Source organism: Vulpes lagopus, chromosome 2 (genome assembly GCF_018345385.1).
Source record: "Vulpes lagopus strain Blue_001 chromosome 2, ASM1834538v1, whole genome shotgun sequence".
Lineage (NCBI taxonomy): Eukaryota > Metazoa > Chordata > Mammalia > Carnivora > Canidae > Vulpes > Vulpes lagopus.
In genome coordinates this window covers 58236809-58252679 of record NC_054825.1, presented here as the reverse complement: position 1 = coordinate 58252679, position 15871 = coordinate 58236809, and the positions used below count along the sequence as shown (strand labels likewise).

Sequence of the window (15871 nt, the reverse complement as noted above, 5' to 3'; positions counted from 1 at the left end):
TCCATTCAGACTACTGGCCCAAGGTCTGTTTGGAAAAACCATCCCGGGTCCGGCCTGTCTCTAGAGCGGAGAATAAGAGGGGCCTCAGCAGACACAAAGCAAGAGGAAGCATCACAAGGCTTAGCAGAGCGTCTGCACACGGCAAATACAAAAGCTGACCACCTGTATGGCCATGAATAGTGCACAGACGCAGAGCCAGACCAAGAGACCAAGAGACCCATATTTCTTCTCCGCCGAAGAAATATGGGATCCCCCACCTACCATTGCTCTCAGCGTGCTTGTTCGGTGAGGTGGGTGGCTCTGGGCTGGGGAAGACTCAAGTACTCCTAGAGCCCTTGACTGTGATGCCATCTGACAGTGCCCTAAACCCCATAATTAGAGTTAAGGTCCTCTGCCCCTGCCCCTCCTTCTGTTCCTGTCACTTGGCAGTTGTGTCAATCACGCCAAAGACAGGAGGGAGCGATAGGAGAAACAAAGATCAAAGGGAGGGGTTAGACCAGTCGTTACGCAGCCAAAGAAAGCTTTGAAACAAGGACATTTTTCAGTTAATCTATTAAAATAGCACTTGGCAACATGACTTTAAACCAAGATCCACCATTCCAAGAGCTGCGGAAGGACCTGTGACTGTCCCAGCTCCTGGGCAGCTTCCCGCAGCCTGACTGTGGTCAGACACCAACATCACAGCCCCCTGGCTGTGTAAGAGTTCTAGCGCTACCTCTGTGATACAAGGAAGACATCTAGTCCGGGGGCACCTGGCTGATTCAGCTGGTGGAGCATGTGACTCCTGATCTCAGGGTCGTGAGTTCAAGCCCCACACTGGGCATAGACGTTACTAAAAATAAAAAATAAAAATAAAAAAGACATCTAGTCTGAAGGTGAGGCTGGCAGACAATGGTTCTGACAGGTGTTGGAGGGGAGGGGGTCATGCGGCTTACAGTTTTCTTACTCTGGTCACCTCAATTGGGGGTATTTCCCACAGGCAAGAGGGTGCCCCAGCCACTCTCTTCAGTGACCCAAGACCCACTTCCTCTTTGACATCCAAGGACCTTACTTCGGGGGGTCGGTCAGCCTTTGTGAGGCAGGGTACGTGAGCCCTCTGAGCTTTATACCAGTGACAGGAACAGAGTCCCAAAAATCTGGCAGGGATGCGGGTGGGTCTCCTCTCCCCCAGCAGAACAGGAAGACGCTGTCTTGAATGTTGCGAGAGCTGAGTTCTTTTGATTCTGCTGTTAACTAGATGCCTGGTTTGGGGCTTGTCAGTTGGCCTCTCTGGGTCCCAGCTTCACCTGTAAAATAAGGCAGCTGGACCAGATTATTACCAGTAAGAGGTCCCTGGTCCCTAGTGAGTAATGGTTGGAGGTGGGCAAAGGGCATCACTCCGCTACATTCAAACAAATTGTAGAGGAAGATTGTATCACACAAGACAACGGAATGTCGCGTTTCCTTGCATTTCACTGGAATTGTCTTCTTGATGTGGTAACATTGATTCTCTCCAGAGGATTAGAAGGGTAGATTGGTGCTGTTATCCATATCCTTACTTAAGAAGAGCAGGAAAATGAATTACTCCTCCATAAATGCAGGTTGTTTGCGATGCATGGAAAGAGAATTAAAAGTAGGCAGTAACCAGACTGGATGCCGTGACGCTGCATGGTCTCCAGGCCCCTTGCATCCCTAAGACTCTGGCCAGATGACCTGGTTTCCCAAGGATGGCCTCCCCAGGATGGTCATCCCAGGCCCCAAGGGCCTTGGAAGGGCCTCCAGGTATGCCAGGTCTCCCTGAGGTCTTGGAGGCCTGGGCCTGTCCCGGACCGATCTTAGCATTTGGTTCAAAGTCAGGCCAGGAGGGACGCCTGGGTGGCTCAGCGGTTGAGCATCTGCCTTGGGCTCAGAGCATGATTCCAGGTCCCAGGATTGAGTCCCACATCGGGCTCCCTGCAGGAAGCCTGCCTCTCCCTCTGCCTGTGTCTATCTGTCTGTCTCTCTCTGTCTCTCTCTCTCTGTCTCATGAATAAATGAATAAAATCTTTATTAAAAAAAAAAAGAACAAAAAACAAAGTCAGGGCAGGAGCTCTCCCTGCCAATTGACACCAACCCCGAGAGGACTCAGAAACACCCTGCTCTCAGGCCAGCCAGCCCTGCACAAGTAACTGACACAGAGAGCCTGCTGTTCAGCCTAGGGTGCCTGGACCCTGACTGGCATGGGGAAACCACAGTGCTGCGTGACTGTAGTTTATTTTTGCAACTTTTTTTTTTTCCTGTAGATCTAAGGGACCATTACCATCCTCAAGATATAGAACATTTCAATCCGTCCGAAGGTTTCCCTTTTGCCTCTTCCATCTCCTGGCCTCAGGGAACCCCTGGTCTGCTCTCTCGCTGGTTTGGCCTTCTCCACCAGCGTGTCATATAAATGGAATCACACAGTATCCAACCTTTCACTTAGTGTAGGTGGGTCTGAAAGCCTGAGTGCTGGTCCAGCCATTCCCCCTGGTTCCCTGGACCTTCTCCTTAGCCAGAAACTGGGAGGGGCTGGCTGGGTCGTGCCTGAGCTTGCTTCCCACCCTGGGATTCTAGACCCTGACACCTGGCAGTGGCCTGCGGGGGCACGCACAGGATGACTAGCCCTGCAGATCAAGCCACCTGGGGCACTGAAGTGCACTCCCATCTCTTTCATAATGAGACTCTCTTCTCTCTTCTTATCCTTTTCTCTCCTATTTACCAAACCAAACATTGCCATACAAACCATGATGTGAGGACCCACCCACTATGGTTTATGTACGCACATCCCCATTTTGCCTTCAAGGACCAGAGCTCTTTCCTTGCCAGTGTTATGACAAAGCAAGTGTTGGATTTTAAGGGGAGGATGAAAGGGGGATCAGTTGAGCTAGCACGCAGTTGTGAACACTTCACCGTGAGAGGTCAGTTTTCATTAGTACGCAATTAAAAGAGATTGAAATCCGATGTCAAATAGAAACACTCAAACCAAACCAAACCAAACAAAAAAACATGGCACCATGAAAAACCCACATTTTAGATTCGTCTATGCTACACGCTTGTGTGTATCCAAAATCTGTTCCCTTTACTGCTGAGTGGTAGCCCATTATGGTATATTCCCTTTACGCATTTATTCCTATACCAGTTGACAGGGATTTGGGTTGTTGATAGTTCGGGACTATTGTGAATAAAGCTGCTGTAAATGCTCGTATCTTGGTGTGGACATACGTTTGAATTTCTCTTGGGTGAGCTCTGAGGCTTGGACTTGCTGAGCCTTATGGTCCATTTACCTTTATAAGAAATGACAGGACACTTTTCCTTTTTTTTTTTTTTAATTTATTTATTAATGAGAGAGAGAGGGAGGCAGAGACACAGGCAGAGGGAGAAGCAGGTTCCATGTAGGGACTCGATCCCGAGTCTCCAGGATCACACCCTGGGCTGAAGACACTTTTCCAAAGTGGCTGCAGTCTTTTGCAATCCAACCAGCCATATGTGAAAACTAGCTGTTCCACATCGCCACTTGCACTTGATCCTGTCGGTCTTTTTCATTTTAGGCATTTTAGAGGTGGAGAGGTGGTCTCTTGTTGGGATTTAGATTCGCCTTTCCCTCCCGAATAATGATGTTGAGCATTTTTTCCTGTGTTTATGTGCTACTTATATAATCTTTTTATAAGATGTAGCTGTTTAAATCTCTTGCCCATTTTATAATTGGGTTGTTTGTCTTTTTATACTTGAGGTGTAAGTGTTCTTTACATGTTCTGGATCAAAATCCTTTGTTAGATATATGTATTTCGAATATTTTCTCTCAGTCTGGCTTGGCTTTTCATTTACTCAGTGGGATCTTTCAAAGATCAGATGTATTTAATTTTTCAAGTGTTTCAAAAAAAAATTTTTTTTCAAGTGTTTCTGTCATGATTTGTGCTCTTGGCGTCCTAAAAAAAAAAAAAAAAAAAAAAATCTCTGCTCTCCTCAATGTCATAAAGATTTTCTCCTGTTTTCATCTAGAATTTTTATGGGTTTTGCTTCGAAATTTAGGTTGGTGATCCATTTCAAGATAATTTTCATCCCTCCAACAAAATCTTTTATGGCAAACTATCATAATAGTGAGCATTTATATAGCACACACTACATGCCTGGCACTATTACAGAACTTATCAATACTAACTCACCAAATCTTCATGATACTTCTCTAAGGTAAGTACTATTATTATGTCCATCTTACAGATGATGTGATAGAAAATTCAGACACCTAGAAGTTAAGTAGTTTGCCCAAGGTCACATAAGTAGTAAGTGTTGGAAATGGACCTCAGACCCAAGTTACATGGCTCCTAGTCTGGGTGCCTGACCGCTACAGCCCCTTGCTGTACTAACTAAAGTTTTAATGTGAGCAAAACCAGACCTAGGTTCTGCTTTCATGGAGCTTACCACCAAACAGGGGAGAGAGATATTTATGTAATGAATACTCAAATAGAAAACTAACAACTGTGAAATCTCCTAAAAGAACAAATAATAGGGAAATGTGATCAAGTGAGGAAATATAGAGAAATTTTCCCCAAGGAAATGAAGATTGAATTTAGATTGGGAGAAAGAATGATGTTCGTTAGGCAAATAGGACACAACAGCAGAGTGTGTCAGGCCAGGGGACCACATTTGTTCCCCAGGAGGAAAGACCAGGCAGGAAGTTATGCACCCTGGATGTTGGATAAAAACTCTCTTCAGAACAATCATCAACAGGGATGGCAATTTTTATCGTCTTTTCTCTCTCCACCTATTCATCCCATTGCCCTTGAACTAGAATAACCAACTCATCGTGGTTTGACAGGACAGTTGCTCACTCTATCTTGAACCTATTAGGAACAGAATGTGCCTGTGACCTTGGAACCACTTTACAAAAAAGTAAGCACCATTATCCCTAGAGTATTCGAGTACAAATGGAAAACTTTCCTGAAATAAATAAATAAATAAATAAAACTTAAAAAAAGGAAAACTTTCCTGAACAGCATAGTCTTTCATAATCAGATTTTTTGAAAGACAAAAAAAAAAAAAATCTGATTCTAGCCAGAGTTGCAGGGGAATATAGCCTAAGAAGGTTTGAGGGGAAAAAAAAAAAAAAAAAGAAGGTTTGAGGGAGCACCTGGGCAGTTCAGTTGGTTAAATGTCTGACTCTTGATCTCAGCTCAGGTCTTTATCTCAGGGTTGTGAGTTCAAGCCCCACATTTGGGTTGGGGAAAAAAAAAGAAGAAAGTTTGGAAGAAAAAAAATTTCCAACAAAAAAAACATAGCCTCTATACTTACTTTCTCCCTTAATCTCCAAGGAGAAATTGATTGTAATCTCAGGCTACAGGATGGTTAGCAAAATCAGGCCAAAGTAGACAAAGTAAACAGAATATATCAGACTTGTGAAAATAGCTTTCCTTCCATCCCTTACCTCATCATCTTATTTCACAACAAAATGGTGATGGGCAAAATTTAAGATTGTGGCAGTCAGAGAAGCCTTGGGATTCCTCACCACAGCCTTGGGCAGAATCTGCTTATCACCAAAGATCAACAACAGCTAAGAGCTGAATCTCCAAAGGCCCAGCCACAACTAAACTCTTATTTAAGTTTTCCCATCCTGTCCTCACGCTAGAAATTCTGAAGTCAGCGTTGTGCATGTACGAATCACAGGCCTGACCACAACAGCCAGGGAAGAGCTTTGGCTACATTTATTTCATAGGTTCCTTCCATTCTGAACAGAGGACATTACTGGGGGGCGGTGGGATGGGGTGGGGCTCAGAGTTATCATGAAATTATGGTCTTTCAGAGGCTCCCTCTCACTAACCCCAGGTCTGGGAATATTTTCAGCAGTGCATGTTATAAAGTTACAAAGGTATAAAGTTAACAAATGACACACAAACACACAGGATTGCAATTTAAATAATAAATATGAAGATATTTCACAAACAACTCTGCGAGGAGCATATTAATACCTGCGGCTCCAGTATTATGCACTCGTGTCCTGAGCATCAGCCCTGAGAGGTGCTCAACAAAACAAGGAACTAAGCAAAGGCACCTAGCCCAGGTATCAGGGGCAGAAGACAGAATAACAGCCTCCCATTGAGACCTTCTACTGCAGAAGCCTTGGTTCTCTCCTGAGCCAGCTCAGCTGCCTGCAGTCACCACCTAATGATGTCCTTACCCAAAAGAAAATGAAATAATTCATTCCTGTATGAAACATTAGGAACTCTCAAACCTGGGGGCTGACTTAGGAATGGAGAAATTATTTGCCGCAAGGAACCTAATATTAGAAATGCAATGGCTGTACCCAGCTTCCGCTTCCAACTGATTTTGAGGAAGCTTCGCTGCCCCCAGGAACTTGCAGTCATGCACAGGGCAGCCCTGAGCCTCTCTAGCCCACCAAGCCGCCTTCCAGGTTACAGGGGATGACTCCCACAAAGGAACCGACCTTTTACCTTGAATAGTCTCCCTCTCAAAACCACAGCCTCATCCCCAGATTCATATCACTGGGGTGCCTTTATCGCTTCTAAAGACAAGATAAAATAACATTTGTAGAAGACACACTCAGAGAAGGAGCTACTCCTATCAAATACAATTGGAACACATTCCCCCCGACCCCCCCACCCCCACTCATAACAGAATCATTGGGTTTTTTCACAACTTGCTCACAGAGTTGCTGTAAGGTTTCAATGGGTCAGTACAAAGAAGACTGTTAGGAAAGTGCCTGGCACAGAGAAAATGCTCAATAAATATTAGCTTAAAAAGTGCAGAAAATCAATTTAGATATATATGCATACCTAAAGAGGTATCCACAAGATCACACCTAAGGAGCTAACAATTCTACTTTCGAAAATCTATACTAAGAAAATACTCATAGATTTTTCCAGACAAAGATTTATGTATAAAGATGGTCATCAGGGTATTTTTTCTAATGGAAAAAAAAAAAAAGAAAGAAACTTGAAACTACCTGAATGTCCAACAATAATGGAATAAGTAAACAAACGATGCCACTTTTCAGAAGCATGATTTTGAAGAATTTGTAGTGCTATTAAGAAAATTATCTTGACAGGTAAAGAGGGATATGAAACCGTTTGCATAATATGATTTCAATTTTGGGCACTCCAAAATAAATATCTATGGAACTCCATAATAAAAGATTAGAAGGAACTACTCCAAATATTACTTGTGTTTTTGTCCCAGTAGTGAGATTCTTTCTTCATTTTCAGCAGTTTTCAAATTATATGTATATATACATAGACATCAAATGTGTATTAATTCTACAAATAAAATATAAAACAGTTAAGAAGCTATTTCAATTCCACAATTTAAAAATAAGTAACATGAGGTTCTAGACTAGGCCAGTGGCAGGGGACAGAAAAGATAATCATGAGGCTGAGTCCTCAGTGTTTGGTGACCCATGAGGGTCACCAAAGGGACAAAGAGAACATTCCAGAACAGCTCTGAACTTTCTAGCTTGAGCAACACAATGGACAAATAATTGTGTTTTGCACCACAACAGGAAATGTAGAGAGAAAGGAAGAAGAATGAGTTGGAAGGAAGGAAAATAAATTCAGTTGGGCCTCACTGGGTTGGCAGTATGAACAGATCCCCTGGTAGAGGTGCTCGGTCAAGAGCTGGCTACATACAGGGCTTAAGCCTGGGAAAGAGTTTGGTATACATGTGGGTATGGGCAACAGCTGTGTGTCCTTGATGCCATGGCTTGGCTGAGAATGCACTAGCATTCTCTGTGTTCTGTAGAAGGGGCAATCAGACTTGGCTCTCATGGAGGCTCAGACCCTCGGGCTCTGGAGCTCTATTCCTTCCTATAACCCAAAATGTTACCTGAGTTGGCCCCTGCCTCCCTTGGTCACAGAGACTACTGCTGGATTATAGTGAAGAGCCTCACAGAGATTCACTGTGACTTAAATGCTTTTTGGCACTGTGGTTGCAGCTTCTGTTGAGGATGGCTGAGCGCTCTCAGGGTCAACCACATAAAACCTGCTACCACATATTTTGTAGGAATGATCTTCAAGACAGTGGCCACTGGGCAAGACTTCGCCCAGTGGCCTCTTTTCATAATAACACATAGGGAAACCATCTCAGGCTTCAGGACCAGCAAAGTGTGAGCAACTGGACACCATGAATCCTATAACTGCTCCTGTTTCCCTCTCTGATTTGGCCAATAAGAAGCTCCAGAATAAAAGCTGTGGCCCATCTTCAGCAACATTAGATGATCACATCACATGAATTTTAGAGCGCAAATCTGTTAGCATTTCTCTCTTTGTTGTTTTATTACCCTTACTTTCTCCTTGTCCCAATCTGTTCAACTATGCATCTTTGCAAATGTCTTTAAGTCTAAACTTTTCTTCTGTGTCACACCCACCCATTGATTCCATCTCTATCTCCTGGAATTGCACAAGGGAATTCTCAGCCCTCTTCCCCACAGCAGCCTCTTTGAGCCTCATGTCCTCCACTAAATCTTATTTTTTTTTTTACGTACCAGAGCCTCACGTTTTTCGATAGTTTGTCCTAGATGTGAGCTCCTCAGGAATCTTTCATCCTTCTAGACTCAACTGATGGGGCAACTGATAGGGGCAGGCCCTATTCAGGATGTCCCTCCACTGCAGCACTTACAGCAACCACAATGACTGGTTCTCATACTGACCACTCTCACTGGACTGGGGACTCCTGAAAAATAGAGGCCGTGCCCTATGTGCCTCCAAATAGTACCTAGCCAAGGCCTGAGGCATAATATATGCTTCGTAAGTTTTTGTGGAGGAAATAAATGAATATATACACATATATACGTAATTTCCTCACTCCTATATGTGCTATAAGAAAGCCAAGCTCCCAGGAAGAAGAGGGAGAGCCCAGTTCTGTTCAATGTTTATGGGCCTTTATATCTGACAACTCCTTTTTCAGAGCACTCTCCTGAACAGCCTTGAGGCCCTAGGCTCCGGGGCCAGAGCTTACTCTCCCAGCTAAATCCAGAGTAAATACACATAAGACAGAATTGGTCCTGTGAGGGCAACTGGAATAAATTTTTACAGAAAGAAAGAATTTCACAGATCAAAAATGCAAGATGCCGCATGCTCCAATTCGTACTTATTTTAACAACACAGCCTTACATAGGTGCTAATTATGTGTCAGGCATTTTTCTGAGCTCTTCACAAATATCCTACTTAATCTTTGTAACAACTTCATAAGATAGGCACTATTTCTATCCCCATATTGTTTTCATATATAGTCTTCTTAGCATTTGAGTCGGTTATCCTAAAACGAAGGAAGATGTAGCTCTTCAGTCACTAAATAAAAGAAAATTAGTTACATTTAGTTAACACCAGTGCATGAATGGCTGACAAATCAAATCTGAGCCTTTGATGTCAGAGCTGGATGCCACAGAACGCATCATTCACTAAGCATTTATTGAGCACCTACCAGCACTGCCCTCCACGAGCTCACAGCCTGGTGGAGAAAACAGCACACACCTCAACAAATAAATTACCAGGCCCCATGACAAGCACATTCGAAGCAAGGACCCAATACAGTGCTGACAGCAGGAGGAAGTAATGATCTCTGGCTAGATGAGAAGGCTTCCTCCAGGGTGTGATGTGTGAGTTCCATTTTAATGGATGGTCCAGGGCTCACCAGGAAGCAGCAGAGGCAGAGAGGGGAGTGAGAGGGCAAAGGTAGGGGGAACCCTTGGCAGTAGGTAGCAGGAGGGGAGGAGCTGAGGAATGAGGGATTATCACCGGGGTGGTGGCCTTGGCTGCGATACCACAAAGCTCAAAATCACTAATGGATATGAGAGCTATTCCTGTTCTAGGAAGATTCTTTGAGCTGCAGCACGAGGGAGGATGTCAAGATCAAATAGAAAGAGAGAGACACAGAGAGAGATGTTAGGGAGCTGTCACAATCAATCAAGAAACAATGTGCACCTGAGCTAGGGCACTGGCTTCTAGGGATATTCGGGAACTCAAAGCTTCAGACTGATTGGAAGGCTGGTGTAGGAGTGCAAGGTGACACCCCAGCTTCCATTTAGAAGACCAGGAGGGTGGTGCAGCCAGCGAAATGGGGAGCGTGAGCTGGGAGTTCCCAGCAGGGATGAGGATAAGCTTGGGAAAGCCAAACTGGGCAGCAGACATTTTCTTAATTATCACAGCAGTTATTCAGATTCTCACTCACATCTCCTTTTAATAAAATATGATGCGTTTCATTCTGTCATCATGGTGAAAAATCATTGCCCTTTGCTGGAAATTAATAACCTTTCAAATTAATAACCTTTGGGTAGGAAAATTGGTTTCATTAATACCTCCCCTCGTACTTTGTGGGTTCATCATCTCTCTATCCTGCTGTCCCCTGAAACCAAAAGCCCAAGACTTATTGTTTGAGAAGTCTGAATGACTTTATAAGCTCAGAATGAATGATCGGGATCCTTAGTAATTAGGTTCAACTGAGTTCACTGACCAAAAATGCTGGTGCACCCCCAGCCTCCAGAGAGCCACCCTGGGCTAGAAGGGAGGATGAGGGCATCCTCCACCAGCACTTGGCCTGATCTCTAATCTTGGCACAAAAGATGCCACCCACCTTGGTGCCCCCGCCCTGAGAACACAGCGCCTCTCTGGGCCTCCCCCTGCCCCCGAGCAGAGGTGTCTGTCCGGGCAACAGCATGGGCTTGCGTGGCAGCTGTGCAACTGCTCATCACTCCAAAATGTCTCAGGATTGGCATCTGGCTCCCCCAAAAGAAAGACTAGAAGGCATTTTGAAAAAACAACAGAAGGTAAAAATCTTAAAAACAATCTTTCTCACCACCACCCCCATTCTTCCAGTCTTTGAAAGATTCTGAATGGATATTCAATTTATCCTTTTCTGCTGAAAAAATCCTTAGCAGCAGCCTTATCATCCAGGGCATAAAGTTCAGCCTCCCCAGCCTCCCAGGGCCCCAGACACCCCAGCTGCCCAGGCTTATCGCACTCCTCCTTGTGCCACAAAGTGCCACCCTGGGAGCCCGAACTCTCCCGTTCCCCTGCTCCCTCCTACCATCCACGCTGCCCCACAAGCCCTTGTCCATCCTTCCAGACAAAATCAGCATCGTTTTCCCTGAAGAGTCCTCCCTGAACGTCCCTCCCTGCATCAAGCAGAATCGGCCACTCCTGAGATCCTCTCTCCGCCCCAACCCTACCTGGTCCGTGCAAGGCTACACGGTATAAGGAGTCTGCATGTGAGAACAGGCTGGACTACATGAGTAAATGCATAGTGTCATCTAACTAAGGTGCTCTATCCACTGTCTCTGCAGCATGTAGGCATGCAGGCAATTGGAATCAGAGGGAGCTGGGTTCAAATCCTGACACCACCACTTATTGACAGTGTGATTTGGGGTGAAATACTCATTCAACTGCCTCTTCCGTATCCCTATTGTCCTAGAGGTCCTCCAATATCTGGCTGGCTGATCCCATAGTCAGGATGGCAGGATGGAGGACCTGGCCCCCTCTACCTCTCTATTGGGTTCTTGTAGGGTCACCCTTCATCATCTCCCAAGGGAGAAATGGGCATTCTGCTGTGGGGTTCCCCAAAAGCTGTGGTTCATGCCTACCTTCAGCACCTCATAGTAACCCCACTGGCTGGTACCCTTAGAAACCTTTGGGCTGTCCCAGAGCCAGCAGAGGTGGAACAGATGCCAGGGTAAAGCACTGTCCCCAATCTTACATTCCAGAGCCATTTGGAAGAAGATTGAGAGCTGCTGAGACAATGGAAGCATCGCAGGAGACAAAGACCAGATTCCTGCTTTTTGAAGAAGAAAGGGATAAGGGCTGTCAGATTCAACTGAATCACCCAGACACGTTACAGCAGTGTGGCTTCAACTCCTCTCTGCCCCTGGTGATGATAATCCACGGGTGGACGGTAGGAAATGCTGACATGCCTTTTTTTCTCTCTGCATGTACATTTTCTGCTTTTCTCCCTCATGTGTCCAATTTTAATAAAAAAGATAGGGAGTCAGTGATAACAACTTCATGCACTGTATTTGTAAAGTACATTCTAATTTTCCGAGTACCTCCCCACACAGGATCTCATTGATTATCTCAATTCCATGAATAAGCAGGATAGGGAAAGTATAATTATCTCCACGTTTCAAATGATAAAATGTGACTCAAGAAGGTCACATAGCACATGAGGACCCAGAAGAGGTTGCGGTCCAGGAAGGTGAATCTGCCTGTTTCAGATGGGAAGCCAAAAGACATAGTCTCCCAATGAAATGCTGTGACCCTAAGATTTAAATGCAGCTGTGAATACCAGAAACCCAACTGGCAGTAGTTCAAATAAAACAGAAGTTTGTTTCCATTTCACACAACAGTCTAGAAATATGTCATCGAAAACTGGATAAATGGCTTTGGTCAATGAAGTCCTCAGGGACCCGGTTCATTTCCAGCTTACTACTCTGCCGTTCTTAGAGTGAGGCCTTTGTCCTTATAGTCCAAGATGGGAGCCAGAGCACCAGTCATCACATCTTTATTCCAGGTAGCGCTATTAGTAAAGGGCAAACACAAAGGAGTCTAAGAGCTGGGTTTGTTTGTTTTTTTAACAGCTTTATTGAGATATAATTCACATACCATAAAATTCATCCATTTAAAGCCTACAATTCAATGGCTTTTGGTATAAAAGTGTGGGGTATTTTTTAGGTTAGCTGCCCAGAAGCATCTGTGAAATGCTTTCACTGACATCCATTGGCCATACCTAGGTAAAAAGGTGACTGAGACGTGTAGACTCTTAGAGAAAATGTAGTCTTTTAGGGACGCTAAAAATCCCAAAGGGGAGAGAGAATGTTGTGGGCAATGGTTGAAGTCAAACTACGCAAGGAGTTGTCTCCAAGAGGAATTTCTGCCTCCCTGATTCCAACCAACCCACAGTTTGAAGCTTAGTTCACGACTTGAAACCTCCAGAGATTTGGGGATCTGTTTCGTGACTTGGAAACCTTTCCCTGCCATCTACTTGAAAAAAATTCTTGAAACCCTCATCTGTCCTACCGTAGAAAGCCAATTGAGCCCGTCTACCCACCCGCCACTCTTTCCACATTTATTCACTGAAAGCCTGCTATGTGCAGGCTCAGAGCCTTCCCATGAACAATACAGCCCCTGTGCCTGGCCTCACGTGGTAGTGGGGAGCCACGCGATGCCACATGGGTATAGCCACGAGGTGGGGTGCTTGCCATCGCTGGGGGAAAGCAGAGGCACCTATAGCCTGCTAGCAGCTTCCCCCTAGGATTAAAGGATGCCCTCCCTAGGGATGTGGGGGTTCCACACACCCCAAGGTCAGCAGTCGAGGTGGTGCTGGGCTTTCCTGCCCTTTAGAAGGGACCTCACATAGATCGAGGCCCTACATGATACATCAACTCATTGAATCCTCCCACCTCCCAACGAGGTGGGTTACTATCTTTTGGAAGAAGAAACCGCCCTCAGAAAGGCTGAGCAGCTACCACAGTCACACAGCCAAGAACGGACAGAGATTCAAACCCAGAACCCTCCCGCTCTGAGCTCACGGTCTCAAGGACTCCCAGTTCCCTGGGCCTTTGTCAGAGGGGTCTAAGTGGGTCTGGTCCTCACCTGATGAAACCTGTTTGAAAGGAAATGAGAGATCAGCCACAGAAAAGCTCTTCCCTGGGAACCGTGGAGGAGGAAAGGGATTAGGAGGCCAGTCACTAGAGAAGAGTATCCGGTTTCTTCAGCTGCTTTGGCCAAAGGGACTTTCCTTACAAGAAAAGAGAGAAGGTGGGAAGGAGGAAATGCAGCCGGAGGACAGATCTGGGCAGGGGCGCAGTGAGAAGCTGGACCCCCCAAGTCAAAAGCTCTACACACAGCAGAGCTGGAGCTTCTTCCCCCTTCTCCCTGTGCTTTCCCCTCTGACCCTGTCCCCCTCACTCTGCCTCCACTCACTCCTCCTGCCCCCCTTACCTTTCCCGGCCTCCTCCCCACCCTCCCTGCCTTCCTCCCTCTGCCCTTGCTGTCTCCTCCTCCCTCTCCTGCCCTCCCCCTTGCCCCCCCTCCCACCACTTAGACTCCAGCAACACCCACCTGCCGTAGCTCCTCCCACTCCCCTGTGCCTCCTTCCTCTCCTCTTGGCCTTGGCTCAGGCTGCCTGCCTTGTCTCCTGCCTACAGTGTTCTTCTCCTTCTTCTCCTGCGGAACAGTATCCATGATATATGGGGTGCTCCAAAAATACTTGTTAACTGAATTAATACCTCGTTCACAAATGCAACATGAAGATAGGACCCTTACGAGCGTCCTTTCCCAGAATGAGCTCTTCATTCTTAAAATCCAGATGGGAACACAACTACCACCCTTAGTGACAGTAGCAGCAAGAGCTGCGTCACTGTGTCAGTAACCACTAATGTAACTCTGCGTAACTCTGTTTAACTCACATTTACGGAAAGCTTGCTGCGTTCCAGGTGCTGTTCTAAGTGGTCACAGTGATTAACTGATCTCATCTTCGCAGCAGTCCTGGAGAAAGGCCGCTACTGTTAGCCCCACTTTCCAGATGTCCCCATCTGGAAAGTGGTGTAGGGGAAAGTTAACCAAACTCCTAACTAACTAAGAGAGTCAGGATTTGAACCCAAGGTGCTCTATCCACATGGAAAGCCCTGGGTGCATATTCATAAGTGGTTGCACTTGACCCCTGAATGAACTGCCCAGTCATCAGCATTGTTCTCCAGCCTCTCCTCCCCCTCATCTCCATCCCCCACTCCCCTCTGGTCTTCAACCACACCAGATTCTTCTCCCTGCAGATATACCACAGGGCCCTCTCATGATTCTGCACCTCTGCAGTGCTCTTCCTTCTGCCTAGACCACCCCAGACACCCTGCCCCACATTCACCAGCCCACCCTTATCCTGAGAAGTGAATTCCTATTTATCCTGCAGACACAGCACAAATGCTTTGTTCCATGGACTCATCAGGAGTGCCCAGCAAGTTGGTTCTCAAACAAGGCGCACACACAGAAAGACTGTCTATGAATGCGTATTGAGCTCCTGCCATGCTGCAGCTCATGGTGCTTTATTCCCTCACGAGCAAGCATATGCAGGGTGGGAGCAGAGCTGGGATTCAGAACTGTGGCTGAGCAGGCCTCCCGGGCAGGGAGATAATTGAACAGACCCTTGGAGGATAGGTCAGCTCGCAGCTCCTGGTTGCAGAGACTTTCCCATTATTTTAAGGCTCAGAAACTCTTAAAATAGGAGCATGTTAAGAAAATCGTTCTCAGCTGGAGGCCAGGGGGTAGCCCCCAGGGGTCATTTGGCAAAGCCTGGAGACACTTTTGGTTTTCACAACTTGGAGGGGGAAGAGTGCTCCTGGCACCTACTTGGTAGAGACAGAGATATTGCTACCTGTCCTACAGTGCACAGGACAATCCCCACAACAGAAAGTATCTGGCCCAAAATGTCAGTAGTGCCAACGACGAGCAACCCTACATTAAGCCCTTTCTTTTGGAAAGAAGGATCCAGCATTAATTAGCCAAGAGTTAAGAAAGAAATAAAAAGGGGGTGAACAGGGAGAAAGAAAAAACTAGTGCAGCACCCCCTCAGTCCCCTCCCAGTTAAGCTGACTACTCTGCCGGCCCTCCGCAGGTGGACGGCCTCCTGGAAAGCTGGATTTGGCAGATGGTCGCCGCACTGAAGTCTGGACTGGCCCAGCCGGTGAACGTGGTGCTGGCTGACTGGCTCACCCTGGCCTACCACCACTACACCATTGCCGTCCGCAACACCCGCCTTGTGGGCCAGGAGGTGGCGGCTCTCATCCTGTGGCTGGAGGTAAGGCCCGCCCTCCTGCCTTCCCTCCCTGCCTCTCCCTTCTCCTAAGACTAAGTGAATTAAGCTGATCTCCAAAGCAGCCTGGACA

At 46.3% G+C, this 15871-nt stretch overlaps 1 protein-coding gene across 1 annotated transcript in view; it reads left to right on the top strand.

Moving 5' to 3' along the window:
• LIPC (lipase C, hepatic type) overlaps positions 1-15871 on the top strand; it is a 134818-nt gene that overhangs the window by 95006 nt on the left and 23941 nt on the right. Inside the window, exons 2-3 of the mRNA XM_041742767.1 lie at positions 11702-11889; positions 15601-15783. Coding sequence (XP_041598701.1) covers positions 11702-11889; positions 15601-15783 — 371 coding nt within the window. The remainder of the gene's footprint in view (positions 1-11701; positions 11890-15600; positions 15784-15871) is intronic.